This window comes from Pipra filicauda, unplaced genomic scaffold (assembly GCF_003945595.2).
Source record: "Pipra filicauda isolate LSUMZ 115617 unplaced genomic scaffold, ASM394559v2 scaffold170_size1570365_pilon, whole genome shotgun sequence".
NCBI classification, from domain to species: Eukaryota; Metazoa; Chordata; class Aves; order Passeriformes; family Pipridae; genus Pipra; species Pipra filicauda.
The window spans coordinates 175,176-197,034 of NW_024104218.1; the positions used below are offsets into that span (position 1 = coordinate 175,176).

Here is a 21,859-nt window from a genome sequence, read left to right on the forward strand (position 1 = left end):
GTGCTCAACCCAGGCACTGGCGAAGTCCCTCCACCCCAATTTGCACAACCTCCCGCTGCTCTGGGTGAAACGAGACCAACCCACTCCCTGTCACACCGTTTCCAGCTCCCATTAAAGGATCCAACAGGGAATTTGCGGTGGGATTTAAATTAGAGATGGAATTAGAGCATGGAAAACAGCTGAGCTGGCTCGTAACCGAGCTCCACGTGTGTGTGTGTGTGTGTCTGTGTCTGTGTGTGTACCACTTGTGTGTGTACACACGGGGTGGATGGGGCTGGGGAGGGTGCTGGTCCTGGGGTGGCCGCTGGTGCTGGAGCCAGCAGTGTTACTCAGCAGTGGTACTCACTCATCTGTGGTGAAGCAGACGAGGCGGCGGAAGATGCCCTTGGCTTTCTGGGCCTCCACAGCCTCCCGGCCCAGGAAGGGGACGCTGGACTTGAGCTTGCAGGTGAAGGCTAAGCCGGCTTCTAGCGGGGTATCGTCGGTGCGAAGGTCCGCATGCCAGTGCCTGTACCCTGCAGGGAGCAAGCAGGGGTCAACCAGGTGATCTCTGCCAGGGTGAGCAGCATGAGGAGGCCAAGACATCACCCCTGCCTCCTGGACACCCCTCCATTCACTTGGCCCTAGACAAAGCACCCTCGAGAGGAGCACATATTGGGGAAATCACAGCGCACAGCACTGGGACCAGTAGTATCTCTGCCCCACTAACCCGCCCTTGAAGCTGGGGAAAAGCTCTTTGCCCTGGTCCCCTGGCTGGAGGAAAAGCAGCGAGTGCTGCTGTAAGGAGAGCAAGGCACCTTTCTCGATGCTGAGGCTGTCGATGGCTCTGTAGCCGGCGTTGGTGATGCCGTGCTGGGCCCCCGCCTGCATCACCGCCCGGTAAACCTTCACACAGTCTGCCTTGGGCACGTGCAGCTCCCAGCCCATCTCGCCCACGAACGACAACCTCATGGCACGGACCTGTAAACGCAAGAGGCCAAACATCCCTGAGATGGAGACGGGCTGTGCAGGGTGGGAGAGGCTGCAGAGCCACGTACGCCCATGTCGGGGGGAAAGCCAGCTTGCCTGGGCACCCTCGGGCACCTCGTGGTGGAAGGCAGTTCTGTGCTCTTTCTAAGGCAGTGTCAGACTGAATTTCTCATCTGTGTACAGCCCAAGGCGGCACCTCAAGCCCAGCTACCGTCAGTGCCCAGGAGGGATGGACAGTGGGCAGGGGTGGCTCTGTCAGCACCCCCTGGCCACTGATTGCAGGGCTGTTGCAGGCAGCCCAGCTGGGGTTAGATGTGATGCTCCAGCTCCAGCCGAGCTTTTGTCTCCCTCTGCTGATCCATTGAGGTGGGAAAGCCGGTCCCCAGCAGGACTGTCCTGCTTTGGGGCACTTCATGGCTGCTGTCCCCCAGGGATTTCCCGACTTGGGATGGTGCTCCCACAGCAGAGGCACCCAAAGGCTCCCAGGCAGGAGTTGAGCCCAGTGTCCTGACCCACATCCCACTCAGCCCAGGGAGATGCTCAGGATTTCCCCCACGGAGGTTGTGCCCTAAAGCAGTGCTGCCAAATTAGCTCCACACTGAATGCATGAAGCTCCAAAGAGGAATGAGCAGATCAGCACAGGGGACTCGGTGCTTCTCTGGGGAAACCTTATCCTTGGAGATGGAGCCTGCTTGCACTCCCAGGGGAACAGACCATGCTGGGACTGCCCTGTCCATGTTCCCCCAGCTTCTTACCCAGGCAAGTTTGACTGTATCTTCTTGTTGTCCCTATGAAACAGTTGACATTCCCAAAGCTTTCCAGGACAGTTGGGGCCACCCAGATTCAGGTACCTTCCCTGGAGACAGCCTTTGAGTCTGAGCTTCATTTCCCTCTGATTCATCCCATTGTATTTCTTCACTTCCTCCCCCACACAACCCCTCTGGTTCATCCCTTTGTATGCACATCAACTGCAAATACATAGTCGGCCCTGGGAGACAGATGAACTCCAGAGTTGCACCACGGATCGTGAGCTGTCAGTCTTAACAGAGCAGTTTTCAGCTTGGAAGAGACTTCCAGGCAGGTTTGTTGGCTGGACACACTCCACAGACTTGGGACTGGCTTGCCTGTGCTGGCTCCGAGTGTCATTGGGGCAGAAGCTGCATTTTGCCATTTGCTGAGCTCTTACTACAACCAGAGCTGGTCTAATCCTGGTCTGTGCTGTCTAATCCTGGGTACAAACAACAACAGACAACAGCAGCTGCTGCTCAAAACAGGTAGAAGTGCCAAAGGAGTGCCTGGACTCTCCGCTGCGAGGATGGCCAGAGGGCACCCAAATCCATTCCTGCTTCCCCTAATATCCCCCTGCAAAAATAATGCCCTCAAGCAGAGTTTAAGGCGGTTTGTAAGAAGCCTTAACCTTTACAATAGGAGTGGAGAGAAGGAAGGAACCCATAGATATTGGGAACTTATTTTGAGCATCCTCCCAAAGAGCCGTGCCGGGAGCCAGCACTCCCTTGGTCCCTGCAGAGAGTAACAAAGGCTGGCAATCACTTCTTCAGGTGCACACACACAAGGGGTGCAGAGAAGCTTTTTCTTCTACACAAAGGTGTCATCTAATTAGGGAACAGCCAGAGATCAAGCTGCTGCAGCCAGCTTCCATCTCCACTGCGGCAGGAGATGCTCTGGGGACTGACAGGCAACTTCCCGGCTCATTAACCCTGCCTACGACTGCGACTAAAGTGCACTTAACTATCAAGAGCAAGTTACCCCTGGGAGAAACTTCCCCTCAAACCACTGCTGCTCCGGGTGAGCAAGCATCCCAGCAGGAGCTGTGCTCCACAGAAGACACCTTGGAAAATAGGGGTGCCAGTCATTAGCTTTGCACAGGCAGGGGTCAAGGTTGCCCCCACACTTGTGTACCCTGGGCAGGGTCCACATCCCACCACAGAGGTCGATGGGTGATGCCAAGGGCTGGGCTCAGCTGCTGCTGTGGCTTTCTGCTGAATTCCCCTAGGAACAGGTTTTTTTGTTAGATAGCAGCCGGAGCTATGGAATAGCATCAACTCCTGGGTTTTGAGCAGCAATTCAAAAGCATTCTAGAAAATGAAAATCTGAACTTTACCCTGTATCCAGCAGTGAAATTCAAAAGGGGACCTTTCTCTGCTGTTCAATACAATGAGAGACGCTATATATAAACTCACAAACCAGTAGGTAATTTCCAGAGTCATTAACTCTGCTGGAACTCTCCTTTCACTCCAGCTGATTTTGTTCAACTACTGAGTTAATGCATGAAAATCTCAGCGATAACTTTTTAAAGATGTTGGGTTCAGTTTAATCCCCCTGGAAGGTGATAATATCAGCAAAGGCTTCAGCCTGCTGTCCTGAGGAATCCTCCCACTCTAATTTTGGCGTGGGATGGAGACCCTGGTGTTCATTGTTCAATGGGGACCAAAGGAGACTGCCCAAAGGGTGGCTCTGGCAGCAGGAAGGGAGTCTTCCCCCCAGCCCACACCAATTCTGACAGTCAGGGAATTTAGACTCAGAAGAAGATACAAAATTTCTACCAGCTATTTTTTTCCTCACAGGACTGGATTACTTTTTTATAAACTTGAAGTGAAATGCAAATAAACTAATCACACCCTTGGAGGCAAGAACATTTACACACCTTTCCCAGGGGATAAGGAGATTATTATGAGATGATATCAGCTTGCTACAGCCGTGACAAGGGAGGATGTAGGGAGGATTATAACTCATCAGTGGGGACTAAAATTCAAAATTTCGGACAACCTGCATCAATGAATTGGCTTTGGAGTCCCATTAAGGGACACTGGACTCACTGTGCATTTTTGATACCCCAGCCCAGGGCACACTGGTACTGATGGTTTGGAGGACTAATATGACTTGGGCAAAATCTGTGACTCAGTTAAACCAGCCTAAACCCTGGCCAGGCTCTTGCTCACAAATCAAGAAGCCCTAATTTGATTTAGCAGCAATCCCTTCAGCAGCCAGCTGCAGTCGAATTAAAGCCACTCTAATTCTGAATGAAAAGTGGCCGCACGTGGCTTAACCCAATTTCACTAATATCCAACCTGCCTCCAGCTCCCAGCTTTCCTGTTGCCTTTTACAAGATTTACTGCTGCACCTTCACCTCCTTCATCCTCCATCAGGCACAGGCATGAGAGCCACAGTGAGAGCTCGGCATGGTCCCTCCTGCCATCCTGCTCCTCCAGAGGGAAAGGGATGCCCTGGGAACAGAGCTTGCCCAGATTTCCCATGGGAAGGATGGGGTGCAAACTCGACCTTCTCTTCCAAAGGGTGTTTTTGCAACAAAAGGAATATTTCATATGGGATAAACATCAATGTGAAGTCAGAGCTCCTTGGGAAACGTAGCAAAAGCTTTTCCTTGATACCCGAACTTGCCAGCAGCAGGTTTTCCCAGGACATTTCTCTTTTGACAAAATGATACTTTGTGGTCAACAACTCTTCTATTTAGGGTGTTTCAAGCAGGCTCAATCAGCAGCCTCACACATGACAGAACTCCCCAAAGAGCTGCCATCACCTCCTCCCCAGGGATAACATTGGGTGAGGTGGGAGAGGGATTTAAGGTGCTTTTCTCACTGCACCAGGTGAGATGCAGGAGTCCAATCAGGCAGACAGTGCTGTGAAACCTCCCAGCAAACCCCCAGGCTCCACTTCTTTGCAACACAGTCGACACCAAAACACTTTAGGCTGAGCCTTCCTCCCTCGACACCTCTGAGTGACACCACCCATGGCTGCAGGGCCTGGCAGAGGTGCTGGGCTGCCAACCTGGGCAAGGTGCATCTCCAGCAGCTTGCTGAGAACCCCCACCCATGGGTCCCTACCAGGCACCCAAGCCAGGCAGAGCTGCTGCTCATCACCATCACTCCAAAGGGCTTCTTGTCCCCTCACTCAGGCTCCAACGGGCTTCACCTGAGCCATTAGCATGGAGCAGCATCAATTCTGCCCTTTTCTCATCACAGCTGAAGTGAGCCCTGAAGTCTGGGCAAATGCAGGATGATCTGTACTTGTACAGGAGGCTTAAGGCTGTCAGACTTCTCCTGTGATCAAACACAGCGGCTCCCTGGGCTGTCCAGCCCTTATTGCCAGTACCTGACATGCTTTACATTAAATCATCCCTTTTTCTATTTTATGATTAGGGGGAAATGGAAAGTGTCTGGAGTGTCAGGGAAATCTCATCACCAGTGCTCATCCTAATCCATGGGAGGCATCTCTTGTTCCTCTGCCATTGCTGCAAAGCCATGAGTCACCATGTCCCTTCCCCAAGCTCAGCCCAGGCTCTGACACCACTGGGAGGGCAGGGAGAGCAGGCTGGCACCTGGCAGGCAGTCAGGGAGGGAAACATCCTGCTCCCATACTGGATTTTGGCCTTTTCAAATAAAAAATGCAACAAAACCTCACTGCAATAATGTGGAGGCAGACAGGTTCCCTAGCAGAGAATGTCCAGAGACTGCAATGGGTTGCCCAGAGAAAGTATGGATGTCCCATCCCATCAAGGCCAGGTTGGACAGAGCTTGGAGCAATCTGGTCTAGTGGAAGGTGTCCCTGCTCACAGCAGGGAGGTTGGAACGAGATGGGCTTTAGTGTCCTTTCCAACCCAAACCAGCCTGTGATTCTATGCTTGGCTGCACAGGCTGGTGGGTGGTCACTTCAGAGCACAGAGCTCCCGGGGAGCTCAAGGGCTCCGTCCTACCGTGCATCCTGCGGCCGTGGTGATCCTGTGGGTGGAGAAGGGGAAGGCCTCGTTGCTGAGGTCGGTGTCCAGCACTTCTTGGAGGACGACACGGCTGTGGGGAAGCAGCAAAGTGGGTGTGGTGAAAGGACACAGCTGAAAGGACACAAGGTTATCCTGTTGGCAAGACAGACTTCTCGCTCTAAGGAGGAGCTGATGTGGCTGATGTGCAATGCTGTCAGAGCCTCAAAAGAAATTTAATTTCCCAGAAAATGGAACATTGCTCCAGCCAGATCATTGTCATGGAGATCACACCTAGCCCTGCCCAACATGGGGACCTGTATCTGAGACATCCCTCCCTCCATCCATCCACACATCCCTTCTCCCATCCCTCCCTGCATCCCTCCATGGTCAGGTTCTCCCCACGCTCACCTCAGAGGGCCCTGGATGCTCATCATGCCCAGCTCCTCCGAGCAGTCGAGGAGTTTGCACTGGAGTTTCATGTCCTGCAGCACAGAGGTGATGTGGGACCAGTTGTGCTGGGCCACGGCCCCGCCGATAGCCAGGTAGTATCCATCCCCTGGAAGACACCCCCCAGCAGCCTTTCAGGGTCACAAGCCTTGAGCTGGGGGTGATGACCAGCTCAGGTCCAGGCTGGTTTTGCTTTCCAGAGCCTGAGATGGAACCCTGAGCCTCTCCAGCGTGCACAGACCAGGGTGGGCTGCCAAGAGCAGGGGGGTTAAATGGTTCTGGGGCAAGGGAGGGCTTTACTGCCTTTTGTGGGGCTCAGCACAGTGAAAGCCATCAAAATCCCAAAGAAGAAAATGTATAAAAAGCTGTTTGAAACCTGGAGGAGCCTGTGTGTTTGTGAACATCACAAGAAGGGAAAAAACCTCCTTGTCCCTAGAGACCAAGAGCAAAAGCATTTGCATTTTTGTCCCTGTACAGAACAGACCCTTAAGTGTGGAGGGAAATGGGAGCCACAGGTGGAAGCAGGGAATGCTACAGTGACTGAGCCATAACCAGTGCAGGGGTTGTACTGTGCACAAGGAGGAATTTCATCTTGTTGCTAATCCTGGGTGGAAAAATCCCCAAGGATGGTGTTTGAGAGCTGATTAATATGTAATCAATCTTCCCTCTGTCTTTCCTGCCACTACAAAATTGCTCTTTGATAATCTGTCACAATGATAATAAGTGCAGCCACCTACTGTAACTGGAAAAAAAAAGACTTTGCTGTGATTAAACCCCTCCATCGCCCGACAAACCTCACAGCTCTGCCATCCACTTCCCATCACCCTCCTTCCCCTGCGAGTGCCCCAGACAAGAGGGAAGGAGGATTCTCTCACTGGCACCCCATGCTGCTGGGGCAAAGGGGGTGAGCTTGGTCCCACAGCACATCTGAAGGTGACACAGTGTGGGGACAGGGCTCTGTGGGTACAAGTGCACACCCCTGTCTGGTGGCAGCCCCGGAGCTTGGCTGTGCTGCCAGAGCCGAGCTCAGCCTCCTCCTCCTCCTCTGCTGCCTAATGCCATTTCTGCCCTCTGGGCTGCTCTGCTCCCTTTCAATTCCTCTTTATTGCAGCTGATAAGGGCTCGGACAGAGGTCAGAGCTGCCAGCCAGGGCTGGACAAACCCAATAACAGCGATGAGCAGTGCAGGGCCCCGGGGACAGGAGTGATAATCAGGTTACAGGGACCAAAGGACAGAGGTGGAAAAAGCCAGGTGGCTGCCATTAGGAAAACGCAATAACCACCACGCCTGCAGCCCCTCCAGCGTGGCAGGGATGGAGGAAATGCTGGAACAAACCTGTCACCATGGCTTCCTGGGACTGGAAAGGTCTTTGGGTGGAAAATGCAGTGGGAGAGGCTGGGAGCTGAGCTGCAGGAAGGTGAACCCAGCCAGTGCCCACAGAAATGCTCCCACCTCCAGCACCCCCGTGCTCAGGGCTTTTACCTTCGAAGGCAGGGGCCAGGGGGGAGGTCGGGTCCCCAGGGCTGATCCTGCTGACAGTCAGGTCACTCTCCACACCCCCCTGCTTGTTCAGCATGCAGGTGTACACGGTGGAGCCTGCGGGAAGGACACGGGCACTGCTGCCCATCAGCCAGCCCTGGCAGAGGGAGCTGGGTAGCAGGAAGGTTTGTCCCCATTGTTCCATCAGCTGCCACTGCCTTACTGTGCCCTGATGGATCCTGGGGTATCCCAGCACCAGGAACTATGATTTTTTCTCTTTGCTGTGTGAGGAGCTGGATCTTCATCCTTGGAAAAGCCATAACCAGCCTCCCAGCCCCGGAGAAGGGAACAGCAAACCACAGCTGGTGAGGGTTGTGCTTGATTTACTCCAGTACCCATCACATCTCCAGCTGTGATCCACAGCTGGACCCAGAGGGCCAGATACCCATCCCTGCCCCCCCCAGCTCAGAGCACTGAGACTCTGTACAAAAAAGCAGAATCCAGTCTTGTGAAGACAGGGAAAGCAGACTTTCCCACAGGATTCCCACATCTTCTGCAAGAGCAGCATTCAAAATAAAAGCCAGTTTAGGCCCCCATGGGGTTTTCTGGGGTGGGATTTCCCTGGCATGCAGCTGAAACGAGGTACCTGGTGCTTTGCTCACGTCAGCACTGAACAGCCAGTTCGCTGCTTTTGTAGCTTCAGGTCCAACCAAGTAGAATTTCCCAAAATAAGACATGTCAAAGAGAGCCAGGGCATTTCTGCACGTTAAGCATTCATTCTTGATCTAAAATTAAAGCAAACACAGCGCTGAAGCTGAGCCTTGCTCTCACCTCACAAAGGGAAGCACAAATTAAAGCATTTATGTAATGTGAAATGATAGCAGGACACTTGTCTGGTGCCTTTGAAGGCTGTACAACTTCAAAACATTCCTGAAAAAATCAAGTGTTAAATGGAGCAAGCCTGACAAGCAATCCTGTATGCTCAGTCCCATTCCTTACCTCACTAACGCAGTGACAGTTATAATTAATAACAATTAAATTTTATCAAATTGATTTTTTTTTTCCCTAAGCTGCTATCAACAGTTTCATTTAGGAAAGTAGCAGCTTAATTCCTGCTTCTGGGCACGGTCCACACACTCCTCTTAATCCTTTTGGAACGTTTTTCCCCAGTTTTAGGAGAAGCTTGCTGCCTCCCCTCCCTCCCAACTCCACCCAAAGAAGGTTCTGCTGCCTCTGGCCGCCCCAATTCCAGCTGTGGCCAGGGGAAAGGCGGGGCTGTCAGCCCTGGACTCACAACGTCGTGGTGAGGGGGGAAGTCGAAGGTGTACTCGTCCCCCAGCAGCCGGCTGTAGGTGTAATCCTTGTGGCGCTCCCGGCCGTAGGCGCCGTAGTAATCGTAATCCAGGACCTGGGGGAAGAAGTGGGAGGATGGGGACAGCGAGGAAGATGATGTGAGGCTGAAGCCAAGGCTCTCCTAGTCATACTCACCCCACTCCAGGAGAGGAGTGGGTCCATGAAGGACGTGGCTGTGGTGATGGGTCCCCTCCCTGGCATCCCTCCCCACCCCAGCATCCCTGCCCACTGCTTTCATCAATATATCACTACCTCTTGTTTGGGGGCACTGCAGGCAGATACTGCCTGTTGCAGAGGGACAGACAGACAGACAGACACAACATGCACACACAGATCTTCCTCTTTTTGCTGTTACAGGGAATTATAGCCCGAAAGCTCTTATAGACCCTTTTTGGGGACATGCAACTGCTGCAGCATATCACACACTGCACACACAGGATGCATCCTACGTGCTCTGGGCACAGCTGGTACCCTCTAGGCTCAACACCCCCCAAAACACATGCCATGCTTACCGGGGCTGCTCCCCCGGGGCTGAACCAGCCCGGCCTCTCCCAGCCGTGCCGCTCCTGGAAAACGCAGCCCTGTCGCAGCAGCTCCTACACCAGACAAATGGGAACAAATGGTCTTAAAAAAAGCCTTTTCACTGCTTTCTGAGCAGCGTTCAAGCTGCCCTCCTCAGGTGCAGGTTCGTGCTCCAGATCAGATTTGTGACCCCTTGGTTTTGGCTGTCAGCAGCCAAAATCAGCACTGCAGTTTGTCTTTTAAAACAGTGGCAAACTTGCCTGCAAATTGCCTGATTTTTATCCCCCCCCCCCAAAGGATATTTGCCTCAAGGGTAGTCGAGAGGCAGCATTTGAGCAGCCCAGCTGTGCACCCCCAAAAACCTGTGCTACAGTGCCCAAATTACTGACTGAGAGATGCTACATCCACAGAGCAAGATTACCCCTGATGTTCACAGACTAATTATATAATAACATTTAAGATTTATACAGCAACCTTCTCATTCCTCCTCTGTGCTCTCAGGAAAATCTCTCTGCACGCAATTAATTAGGGATCCATTAAGATATTTTTGTTTGGGGCCTCTGTTCAGAAAAGAATAGATTTTGTTGAACATTTCAGAAATGATTCAGTGCCTATTTATAAAACACAGCACATGTTCTGGAGCTGCATGGATAAATACCAGGCTGTCAGTCAAATGGGCATTGCTTATTAGACAAGCTATTAAAAAATAAATTGCATCCTCAGTGACAGAAAACAACCAAGCTGTCAACCAAACACCGGGGGCTGGAGGGCAGGGATGTCTGTTTTACTGCTTGAGCCTCTGCTCTCCATTGGAAGAGGGATAGTGTGATATGAATCAGAGACAGGCAGAAATGGGCTTGGGAAATGTGGCTGCTCCTTGCCAGGGCTGGGAATGGGGTTGGTGGGGATGTGGTGGGACAAGCCACTGATGCTGAGTCACTCCAAGCACCCTGGGGGTGCTGAGTGATTTGGGGGGCTCTGAGCTGCATGGCTTGGGTGTTGCTGGTGCTGCAAAATGCTGGAAACTGGGTTTTTCTCACAAGTGCTACATCTAAAGGGTGCTCACCTACAGAGCTTTGTGCAAGGAAGTGGCTGGCAAAGGTAGGAGCTGGGGAGAGCTCTGGCTGGTGGCTCCAGGGAGTAAAACCACTTAGAGGGTGCTGGCAAAACCACCTCTGCAGAGGCACAGCTGCTCCCCACTCTTCCCACATCCCTCCTCATGTCCTGGCTTCTGTTTTGGAGAGAAGTTGCTGCTGAGGTGATAGGTCCTGCTGCTGCAGGACACGGTGAGCAGCAGCAGGAGATTCATTCCTGTGAGCATTTGGCATCCTCATCCCTGGCAGCTGCCCCCGAGCTGGGCTGGCAGTGAATCGACTCAGCCTCTGAACTCTTCTCTTCACTTTTCCCTTGCCCAGTGGTCATCACTGAGCTCTTATGCCATTTTGCCAAGTTAAATATTAAAGGAAAGTTTGGCATCTCTACCATTAAACTGTCCATGGCCCCAGCACCCTCACAGGGTGCACTCAGTGAGCTTTGGGATTGGCAGGGATCTCCCCAGGATGGATGGATGGGAGCACGGATGCAGCACGATGCTCTGGGGAGCGATACAGCTGCAGCCACTCCTTGTGACCTCTTCTTTTGCTGCAAGGATGCTGTGAGGGTCTCCCATTGCTCCTCATATGGCAAAATGTCCTCACCTCATGCAGGGGGTCCTTCCTCATGTTGCGTCCTGCCAGTGGCTCGTCATGGGGGAAGACAACGGAGTAGTTCTTGGCGTAGGACTCGTGGCTCCGCTCCCGGATCCAGCGGTTGTTGTCGGTGAGGGAGTGGTGGAACCTCCTGGAAGGCAGGGAGAGAGCAGCGTCCCAATGGGCCCACTAGTTCCTGGGGTGCCTCCTCTTGACCAGATCCAGATGTGGATGCAGCTGCTGAGGTGTAAAATTGCTATTTCCTGCACCAGTTAAACAGGTAGAAGAGCAGAGGAACCAAGTAGGGCCTGGCGCTGGCCAGGAGAGCCAGCACCCCTATCCAGCCCTACTCCAGAGTGACTGGAAGCAGAATACATCCCTTCTGGAGGGGGGAAATAATAAAAAAAGAAATGAAACTTGAGGTTAATTCTGCCCTGCCAGCCTCAGAGCACACTCTGGATTCAAATGCAGCCCAACGAGGGAATGAGCCCTGGACATTCTTTACATTTTTCATCCAATTCTCCCCAGGTTGAAATACAAATAAAACCCAAATAATTTTAAATTCGTTTGACATATTTTCATCTTTCAAACAGAAAAGCTCCTTGAAGGAATGTGCCAGCTCAGCACACGCTCAGGTTGTTATTACCAGAGACCTATAACTCATGGAGAGCAGCCCTGGGCACTGTGGCACCTTTCCCTGGGCTGGAGAAAAGGAGGCAGGCAGAGGATGAAAGGCAAGACAAAATGTCATTTCTAGGGTCTTTTAAAATGATACTTTGAGCTTCCCTCCCCACTGCCTGGGTTCAGAGGAGAGGCAGGGCACCGGAGCTGAGCTATGCAAGCAATGCAAGTGATGCTCCCCAAAAGCGGCCATGGGCTCTCTGTGAGAGCAGCTGCCTCTTCTGCTGGCAGGGGACAAGCAGAAGGTGACACATGGCATGTCACTGGCACCCCTGATTGCCCCATCAGCCCCAGCCCCTTCTCCAACATGCTGAATTTTTGACAGCAGCAAGCGGGCAACAGCTGCCAGATGAAATATTTACAAGCGAGTGTTTTGAGAGGATAAATATTGAAATGTGCAGAAAAGGGAGTTATTTAAATAGGAGCTTAGTAATCATCACCCAAAGGAAAAAAAATGGGACTGACAGCTTGATGACAGGGCAGATGGGATATGGGGGATGCTCCATCCAGGTGCAAGGGATGGAAAGCCCCCGGCTTCTCTAAGTGGGGCTGGGGTCACCCTGAAAGGGCTGTGGTGGTGCCAACCCAGTGCCTGTCCAGTCTGGGGATTTCTCCATCGCTCCATCCCCATCCCTAGCCCAGCTGGTAAAGGAAGGGAGATGGAGGCATCTCCCACTGATCTCTGCAGGCCCCAATACCCCACTCCCCCAGCCTGAGTCAGTGGGGCACTTACAGCTTTACCACTAAAGCAACAGCATTTTCACAGCTTTGTCCCCGACAAGGTGGTTGCTGTCACTAACAGCCCTGTAAGAAAGCCCACACCCAATCAGAGATAATCAAGCAAGTCAAAAGCAATTACTGAGCCAACATCTGCACAGTCAAAACTCTCGGCCCGTGTGGAGCTGCAGAGGGGGGCAAAGCTAATCTTTCTGCCGTTGAAATCATCCCCCCCATTATTAAGTTAGAGGATTAGGCACGGCACTAATTGAACAACAACAAAACCCAAACGTAATTAGCCCGTCCTTCCCCATCACCGCCATCTCCTTGTGCCTGATGGAAGCTGTTCGTGTAGAAGTGGAATGAGGCAAATGAGATAAACCCCACGTGTAAATTCATTAAAGCCACTGCGTGTAATTGATTCCAGCTCCTCGGAGGGACACAGGCAGTGGCACAGATGCTGCCAGGACACCCACTCCTGATTCCAGCAGCCAGTCCTGCCTTGAAACTGTCCCCAAGGATCACCCAAGGATGAGGGGTGACAGGCAGGGTGACTTGCCTGATGTCATAGCCATACATGTCCTTCTCCGGCCGCCCGTGGATGATCCAGTGAGCCAGTTCCCTCCCACAGCCGCCTCCCAGCATCATCCCTGGGGGAAGAGGCGAGGATATAGATGAGGCCAGAAGGCCAAGCACAGTTGTGGGTGCCTGGCTCTGCCTGGGATATGATGCCCAAGGTGTGATTCCTTTGGGTCTCTCTTACCAGCGCTGTTGAAGCCACAGCCAAGGAAGAACCCTCGGACTTCTGGAGCTTCTCCCATGAGCGGCTTGTGGTCGGCTGTGAATGACTCTGCAAGACAGAGGGGATGTGTCAGTGAGGCCAGGACAGGTTTGTGGGGACACATCACACACTTTAGGAGCAGGTTTCCTGCAGCTTCCAGTGCTGACCTCATCCTGCTCCCAGACAGATCAGTGGGGCCAGAACTGGACCAATACCAAGCACTTCCCAGCTTGGGAGTAGACTGAAAATTTGGGAAACAAAATGAATCCCCCAAAAGAAGTTGCACGAGGCGCTGTGAGGGCTTTTTCTTTATCCCGATCCCCCAGTCAAGGGGGCTGCACTGATCTGTTTGTTGCCTTTTCAAAGTCTGAGCCACATTTCATGATGACTGTATTTCACCTTCATTGAGTTCTGCTGGGAAATTCCATGACTTTCAGCTACTTTGTTCAGCTGAGGGACTGCTGCTGATGTCTCCCCAGACTCCTGTGCTAATGATGTCTCCTGCTGCCAATGCTATTCCACAGGGCCATCAGCCACAGTCCCTATGCAAGTCCTCACTAGGGAGGACAACAAAGCACCCTAACAGAGGGGTGCAATCCTCCTCCCTGTTTTGTGGTGGTTCATCCATCCATGTGAAAGGAGAGAGGGAAAATGGAGTTCAGCCCGGTCCTTCCCCCCTCAGCAATGCCCAGCTTGTTTCCCATGATCACTGGAGAAGGCAAGAGCAGAGCCACAATATTTCCACTGTCACCAGAGCAGCTCCTCATGTGCCACTATCCCTGTACTGATACAGCAGATTAAAACTCAATGGAGCAACACCCAAAGCACCTCCCCTTCCTTCCAGCCCTGCTGACTTTGCCCTGGGACAGACAGTGAGGGCTCCCTTGGCACAGTTACTCACAGCAGAGAGGACAAGCCTTGGCTGTTTGCTTCAGCCCAGCGTGACTCAGCTGTCACAAACTGCTGGTTTAAATCAAGAAGGAGAAAAGGAGGAGCACTGACCTTTGGAAATGGCATTACTGTACTACAAAGGATAGACATTCATCTACCAGAAGCCAGGTCTCCACCAGCTCTGCTCACACCGCAGTGTAATCAAACCACCGGACCCAGGGCCAAGGTCTCCACCTTGTACACATCATGTTTGATCAGCCACGGGGCAGGAGACGTGCCCTACTTTCCCCTCATACAACCATAAAGGCCTCAAGGGTTTCCTTTTAAGTGCCTCAGCAAAAAGAGCTTTATTACAGTTTCTTTTTTAGCATATGGTGGATTTTAAGGCCAAACCAAGTGTGCAGGTCTAGGGTTCGATGGCTGCCATCACCTCCAGCTGCCACTGCAGCAATATTATGGCCTTTGATTCCACACCAGACAGCCTAGGATGTAAATCTAGGTGAATCTAATGTCATTGGCCCAGAACAAAGTAGTAAAAATAATTATATAAGATAACACTTGGTAAAACAATGGTCACTGCTTGAAAAAAATCTGCCCCTCAATTTTCCAGTCCAGTGGCCACAACACTGTCTGTAAATCTGTGCTATTCACACCCAGATTGGACCAAGGCAAAAAGCTCCCCAGGGAAATTGTTTTAAACTAAGAGAGGGTCAATTTAGATTATAAGAAATCTACAAGATTATAAGACATCTATAAGACTATAAGAAATTATAAGAAAGGAGTTATTTACAATAAGAGTGGTGAGCCTCTGGCACAGGTTGCCTGGAGAAGCTGTGGCTGCCCCGTCTCTGGAAGTGTTCAAGGCCAGGTTGGACAGGGCTTGGAGCAACCTAATCCGGTGGAAGGTGTCCCTGCTCATGGCAGGGGGTTTGAAACTACATGATCTTTAAAGATCCATCCAACCCAAACCATTCTGTGAGCCTGTGAATCTATGATTCTATTTCTCCACCCAGGCTAAGCCTGGAATGCCACCCCTTGGAAGATGACACCACTGCAGCCAGACCACCAGCACTTTCTCTGCCTTCAGAGAGTTTTCCTTCTTCCCAGGTTATGAAGTTTCCCTTTGCCTCCAGCAAGATCCTGGGTGGAACCCCAGCCACTATGGTGCCACCACAGCCGTGTTACCTGGCCCACAGACAGTGGATTTAATGCCCGTTTTCTCCAGCACTGGTACTCTGTTGATGGCACCTTCGATGTGTTGCATGAAAACATCCCAATCCAGATCAAACAGGCCAAAAGCAAATTTTTCAGATACCTGAGGGTGGGAAACAGGAATCAGGACACAGAATAGAGTACAGCTGCTGCTGTAAGAACTTCTCAGCTCTGGCACCTGCACCTGGATGAAGGGATGATGCACAGGGCAGGGACTGCACAGTGGCCTCTGAATTGCCCCAGTCCAGCCTTTTAATCTCATTCCTGTTGCCTCTGTATTGCCTGTCTGTGCCACAGACAGATCCAAAGGGAAGATGCTCTCCCATGCTTTGCCCACCAGCCCCACAGAGGTTGGTACCCACAGCATCCAGGTGTTGAGGCCCTCATGCCTGCGCCCATCCCTCTGAGGTGGGTTCCCTGGAAACCTGCCTTGTTCCCCCCAGAAAACCTCCTGGCACTGCTCACCTCCTCCCAGAAGATGGGGTTTGACTCATATCCACCCACGGAAAGGGCATCGCCTTGGAGACGGAGATAGACCGAGGCATCGTGATCGCGAACATTCGGCATGTTCTGAAAAACAGGGAGAGGGAGTGGAGGGGTGAGAGGGGAGTGAGAACAATGAGGACACCCCTACACGAGGTGGAGGTCCAGGACAGAGGGTGGGCACCTGCAGCAGTGACCTGCCAAGGATGGGAGCAGCAGTGACTCCCTGGGTGTTCCCTCAGCCCTGAAATTTGGGTGCCTGTGTTGCCCCAAGAGGAAGGCACCCGGCTCAGCTCCAGCACAGCTGATGAAACCACAGGCAAAGTGGCTTATGCAGACACGTGAGCAGCACTGGGGGTGCTTGGGGGAGCCAGAGCAGCCCCCGTGGTTGATCCTAGCTCAGAAAACATCACTCCTCCGCCACCCGCCTCTGCAGGAGGAGGCAGCAGCTCAACACGTGGGCAGCGGTGCGCGAAGAATGAGGGATTTGTTCTCCTGAATAATGGATGGAGAAACATTTAGATAACATGGAAGTACTGCTGTAGGGCCTACTGCAATCCATGTTGACAAGCGGAATTAGGTGGGTTGAACAAGAGGCACCGAGGTCTGCAAGCTGCAGCCTCTTCTCTGAGAAGTCTTTCTTTCTGAGCACAGCGCAGTGGAGTTACTGGGATAGAAATGTAATCACGGACAGCACTTTTTACAATGAGGCACCTCGTGCTGAAAGGTCAGACACAGACTGTGTCAGTGGGATGGAAACTAATTAATGTGTCACCCTCAAAGCGCTGGTGCCTGAGACAATGAAGCCTCCTTCAACTCCTGAGAAATTCTCCGCAGCCGAACAGCAGGAACAGATTTTTTGGGACAGTTCAGAAATGCTTGGAGAGCTACACCTCTGCCTGCTGGGACTGGGGCTTGTTCAGAAAGTGTTTGGGATCTTTATGAATCTGCTATCAGATTCACCAAGCACAGCAGAGATCCTATAACAATTCTACTGAGGGAAAAAAAAAAAGAAAAAAAAAAAGAAAAAAGGAAGTATCTTGCCGGTTGTAACATTGTTAAATATTAACTTCGACTCTGTTCAAAGTGGTCTGAGAGCCCTGCTAGGTGTGCACCTCCCCATGTGCAGAGCCCAACCTGGCAGCACGTGCCCACGCTAAAGGCAGGAACAGAGTGGGGTCCCACAGGTCTGGGAGTCCCAGGAAAGGGGGGGGGGTCTTTCCTGCCTCACCAGCACTGCCCCCCAGAGCAGAGGAGCCGACCTGCAGCACTGACCTGGATGCCCTCGATGCGCTCGGTCACCACGTAGGCGTGGTGCATCCCCACCAGCGGCACGTGCACACCGGCCAGCCGGCCCAGGGCTCGTGCCCACACACCTGCCAAGAGAGCAACCCCCACTGAGCCCCGACCTGTCCTCCACACCCCCCAGAAAGCCGTCCTGCAGCCCGCCCAGACAAGGGGACACGGACTGCTGCAGACCCTCCGGCTCACAGGATGCAAAGCCAGATGTGCCCTGCAGCCACAGCCCCCATCCCACAGCTTCCCCCCTGCCTTGCACCCTGTACCTGCACAGTTCACCACGCAGGGAGTTTGGATGGTCCCGTGGGCTGTCTCCACTGCATACACCCTCTTCACCCCAAAATCATCAGTTCTGACCTGGATGCCGGTGACCGGGCAGTTCTCAATGATCTGGTGGCAAAGGAAGGGCAGCAGAGTCATGGCAGGGTCACAAGGGCAGGGGGACAATCCACCTCACCTGACAACCAGCCCCCAAATTAGGGGAAAAAATTACTCTAAGAAGTGCTCTGTCAATGGCCATCTCCCTGCCTTGGGTGCCTTGTCTTGCTCCTAAAGGTCTTTTTTCCACCCTATATTTTTCCTGGACCTCACGGTTCAGGAAATCTGTGCCAGCTTTGTCACTGTGACTCAACCAGCGTGACAACATCCTTCTTGGAAAAGATCTGATTCCGCAGGAGCAGTTCTGCCTTAGTGGGAAAGGAGATGGAGAAGGAGGGGATGAAATCTCCTCCCAGAATCGATAGGCATTAATGAGCAATTACTAATTAAGAACTACCGTAGCTCCTCTGGCAGTTGCTGCTCTGGCAAGAGTTGAGCAGGTCCCAGCTGGATCCATGGTGCCATCCTTGGGGACGTACAGGGTGCCGTACAGGTCATCAATGTTCATCAGTGGGTACAGGTCCTTGGTCTGTGATGGGGTCAGGACGTAGGACTCCACACCATACACCTTCCCCAGCTGCCAATGGACAAGAAAATCGGGAGCTGAAGCAGGAAACAAAAGCTTTGCTCATCACTTGCTGCTGGAGGAGGAGGAGGAGACCCCCAGGACATGTTCATCTCCCTGGTGAGGCAACTGCTACACCAAAGCAAACCCTAAGTCCAGTGTGGGGTGGGATGGTCTGCTCAGATTTCAGGGAATATGGCCCCGTATTGCTGCCCGTGCAGCTGGAAAAATGATGCTGCCACTACCTGAGTGGTCAAAAATCCATGGCTGGATTTAATTTTGCTGACTTTGGAGCATTTTGCCAGATTTTGGCAGCTTTATGGAAGTCAGGAGGCTGCCCAGGCCACTCGCAGCTCTCTGGGTGGGAAGGCAGTGAGGGATGGGTCATTCAGAGACCTGGGGACCCCCAGCCCCACTCCCAAATAAATACCACCACCTGCAGCTCACTCAGCTGGGGGACACACAGAGGGGCTTCTCCCTACCGACATGAGCCTTTTGTACTCGTCGAGACGCTGCTTGTTGGAGGCGATGAAGAGCCCCCCGTTCTGCACCCAGCCCGTGTGCAGCCCCGTCTCCGCCGGCAGATCCCGGCTGACCACATCCCGTGTGTGCGCCAGCAGCTCCACCTCCACATCACTGGGACGCAGCTGCCACAGGAGACCTGGGGACACACACACAGCCCACGGGTGGGACAGGAGCTCCGTCACCCCTCCATCACCCGGAGTGGGAATGCAGACGGAGCCCCGTGATTCCACGCGTGTCCCGCGTCACCCTGCGGGGCTCTTGCTCCATCTCGTGGATACGTGGGAGCGCTACAAACCATCGGCTTCTGTTTTCCTTGGGCATTAAATGAATGGGAAAAAGGAGTGGACGACCCCAAAAGTGACAAAACACGAAAGAGCTTGGATAGCTCCTCCTCCCTGCCGAAGGAAAGTGGTTTAAAGAAGGTAAAAAAAAATACCTGTGGAAAAAAAAATGTTTCATTTTCCTGTGGCCGCATGAATCTTAAAAAAAAAAAAAATAAAAAAAATGTGGGGGATGTTCAACAGAAAAGGAAAAATAGAAATGCTGAAATTCTCCACATTTAAAGCCCAAACTCTCCAGCACATCCAGATGCAGCCTGTGAAATGGATTAATTCCACAGACAATGGTACATCTCAAATCATGGGTATCCCAGTGCCCACCCCGGGGAGCACCCGCGCTGTGCCCACCCACTCACCAGCCGTGTGCCAAGTGGTGCCCGAGGTCAGGCGGTCCCTCTCCAGCAGCACGACGTTGGTGACCCCCAGCTTGGTCAGGTGATAGGTGGTCTGGCAGCCCAGGCTGCCCCCCCCGACCACCACCACCTCGGCCGAGGATGGCGGGGGCCGGCTGGGCTCCCCACTGCCGGGGCCTTCCTCCTTCAGGGTCTTCTGGTACGGGACACTCTTCTTGGCCGTGGGCCCCGTGGCGCTGCTGAAGGGCCGGGGGCTCCTCCAGGGGGTTGGCAGGCGGGGGGCAGCTGCCCGCAAGGCACAGCTCACGTAGGACATCTCCACCTGCAGATCCCAAAATCATCTCTCTGGCAGGGGTGGGGATCCCCAGCCAGCCTGGCTGCTCAGCTCTCCACCCTTTCCGTGGAGCAGCATCTCTGGGCACTGAGCAGGGGCTAAACGAGCCCTGGGGCACATCACCTGGGAAATGGGATCCCAGTTGTGCATGTGTGCAGCTCCCAAACAACCTTTGGAGGGACTCCCCCTTAAAAAGGGGGCACAGGCACATCAATCCTGTGCTTGCTCACGCCTTCAGAAACCACCTTTTTTTTTTCCCCTCTGGAATTCAGGAGCTGTTTGGCCACAATGAAGGTGCCAGGTTTGTTCCCTATCAGAGGGCGGTGCAATGGCTGCTGGGGGTGGAAACGGGGACAGATCCTGCCTGCAGATACCCTGCAACCCCTGCAGACCCTGCATGCAGGTCCTGGCTGAGGACATGGCTCAGGAATCACTCCCGGCACATGGTTTTGGGTGCACAAAGGGCGTGCAGTGGGGTCTCACAGGCCAGCACTGTCCCACTCCCACACAAGCCATGGCCAGGGGCTGCCCCAGAGATCATCCCATTGAGACCTCCAACTTGCTGCCACGTGGCCTCCAAAACACTCACTATCCCCTCCCAGTCCCTCCACAGCCCAGCCAAGCTGCAAACTCCTACTCGGAAATCCTGTGACACTGCATGAGTTTCCCGGACAGCCCCCGGCACATTCCCACCAGGATCCACTCACCAGCGAGGCTCACTTGGGCTGGCTTTCCCTGCCGCGATGGCCGTGGGGCCCCTGCCTTCCTCTGATGCTCTCCTCCTCCTCCTCCTCCTCTTCCGTCCCTTCTGCCCCTGCTGCAAAAAATATTAACCAGCAACCGGAGGCGAGCGGAGCCAGCCCGGGAGGAAGGGAAAGAGGGGCTCCTTCGTACCCCTTCTCGTGGCTCAGCTGCTCCTCAGCCAAGACAAAGAGTCCAGCAGAGAGGAGAAATTCAAAACAGGGAGGAAAATGCTGCTTTTCTCCCCGGCTCGGTGCCCAGCAGAGAACAAACAGCCCAGCTGGGGCCAGGGGGACTCGCAGCCTCCCGGGCTCGCTCGGCGCTGGCTGGAGTCGTCAGCTGGATGCCAGAGAGCAAACACGGCGAGGAAAGGCACCATCTGACCCTCCCGCTGCAGTTCCCAGCGGCTACACTTTAAGAGCAGAATTAAAATTAATTTACGCGTTTCCTAAGCCAGACCCAAGAGCTTAAAGGTTTATTGTTCCTCCTGCTCAGGACTCACCCCTGGAATTAGGGCTTGTTCGGGCAGGATACACAAGTTCTCCTGAAGGGCCTCATTCTGGTATCTCAGAGAAGCAGAAGTCAGGGTGGAGTTGGGGTTTGCCTGGTGGTTGGGAGGGATCAGAGTCCCGGCAGCATTGTGGTCCCTCAGGCAGCATCACCCACCCCCTACAGACTCCTGAGCAGCTCAGGAATGGTGGTTTGGGGGGCTTTTACCATCCAGCAGCAACGTGACCCTAGGAAGTGCCCCCCACTGCCTCCCACCCATCCCACACCTCTGCTCTTCCCACTGAACACACTGTGGTACTCAGCCTGCATCCAAATCCCTCCAGTTTGGGAAGGGTTTGAATAGGAGCAGAGGGGTTCACTTGTTCCAGCATTAGCCAATCTCCAGCAGCATTCCTCTCCTTCCCCCAAAATAAAACCAGTTTCTCAGTTTTAAAGAGGGCCCCAATTCCTCCAGACTTCTTCATGGACTAATTGCTCAGAATAACCACAGAGCTGCAAACAAGTCTAAACTCCTGTTTGCAGTGGGGTGTTTCTGTTTGACAGGCCAGAACCATTTCATCAGCATGTCCTAATTATAAATATGACCTTTGGGTTAGACCAGACCTAGAACAATACAAGCCCAAATCTATGTTCAGCAGCATGAGCCCTTCACCAAGCTCAGGACGGACAGTGGGGAAAGTGGCGGTTGCTACAGCCCCTTGGAGCCCTAATGTGACTCCAGAGAAGGAACAAGGCTGGTTATTTTTTGTGATGGTCAGTCCAGTGTAGAGGGAGCTTATGCCAGTTTAATCTTTCTCTATAGTTTTTGGGTTAATTCTAAAATAAGGAGCACAGTGGTTCGTGTGCGCCAGCTGGAGT

At 53.1% G+C, this 21,859-nt stretch overlaps 1 protein-coding gene across 1 annotated transcript in view; it reads right to left on the minus strand.

The window, feature by feature from the left end:
• SARDH (sarcosine dehydrogenase) overlaps positions 1–20,557 on the minus strand; it is a 26,998-nt gene extending 6,441 nt beyond the window's left edge. The window contains exons 1-19 of the mRNA XM_027741546.2: positions 20,458–20,557; positions 19,420–19,738; positions 18,683–18,861; positions 18,033–18,212; positions 17,524–17,647; positions 17,234–17,334; positions 15,941–16,045; positions 15,449–15,578; positions 13,355–13,441; positions 13,151–13,241; positions 11,203–11,344; positions 9,496–9,579; positions 8,925–9,038; positions 8,277–8,415; positions 7,634–7,747; positions 6,113–6,260; positions 5,702–5,795; positions 798–960; positions 347–515 (exon numbers count right to left, since the gene is read on the minus strand). Of these exons, the coding sequence (XP_027597347.2) occupies positions 347–515; positions 798–960; positions 5,702–5,795; positions 6,113–6,260; positions 7,634–7,747; positions 8,277–8,415; positions 8,925–9,038; positions 9,496–9,579; positions 11,203–11,344; positions 13,151–13,241; positions 13,355–13,441; positions 15,449–15,578; positions 15,941–16,045; positions 17,234–17,334; positions 17,524–17,647; positions 18,033–18,212; positions 18,683–18,861; positions 19,420–19,732 (2,477 nt within the window). The 5' untranslated portion in view covers positions 19,733–19,738; positions 20,458–20,557. The remainder of the gene's footprint in view (positions 1–346; positions 516–797; positions 961–5,701; positions 5,796–6,112; positions 6,261–7,633; positions 7,748–8,276; positions 8,416–8,924; positions 9,039–9,495; positions 9,580–11,202; positions 11,345–13,150; positions 13,242–13,354; positions 13,442–15,448; positions 15,579–15,940; positions 16,046–17,233; positions 17,335–17,523; positions 17,648–18,032; positions 18,213–18,682; positions 18,862–19,419; positions 19,739–20,457) is intronic.
• Between the last annotated feature and the right edge of the window lie 1,302 nt (positions 20,558–21,859).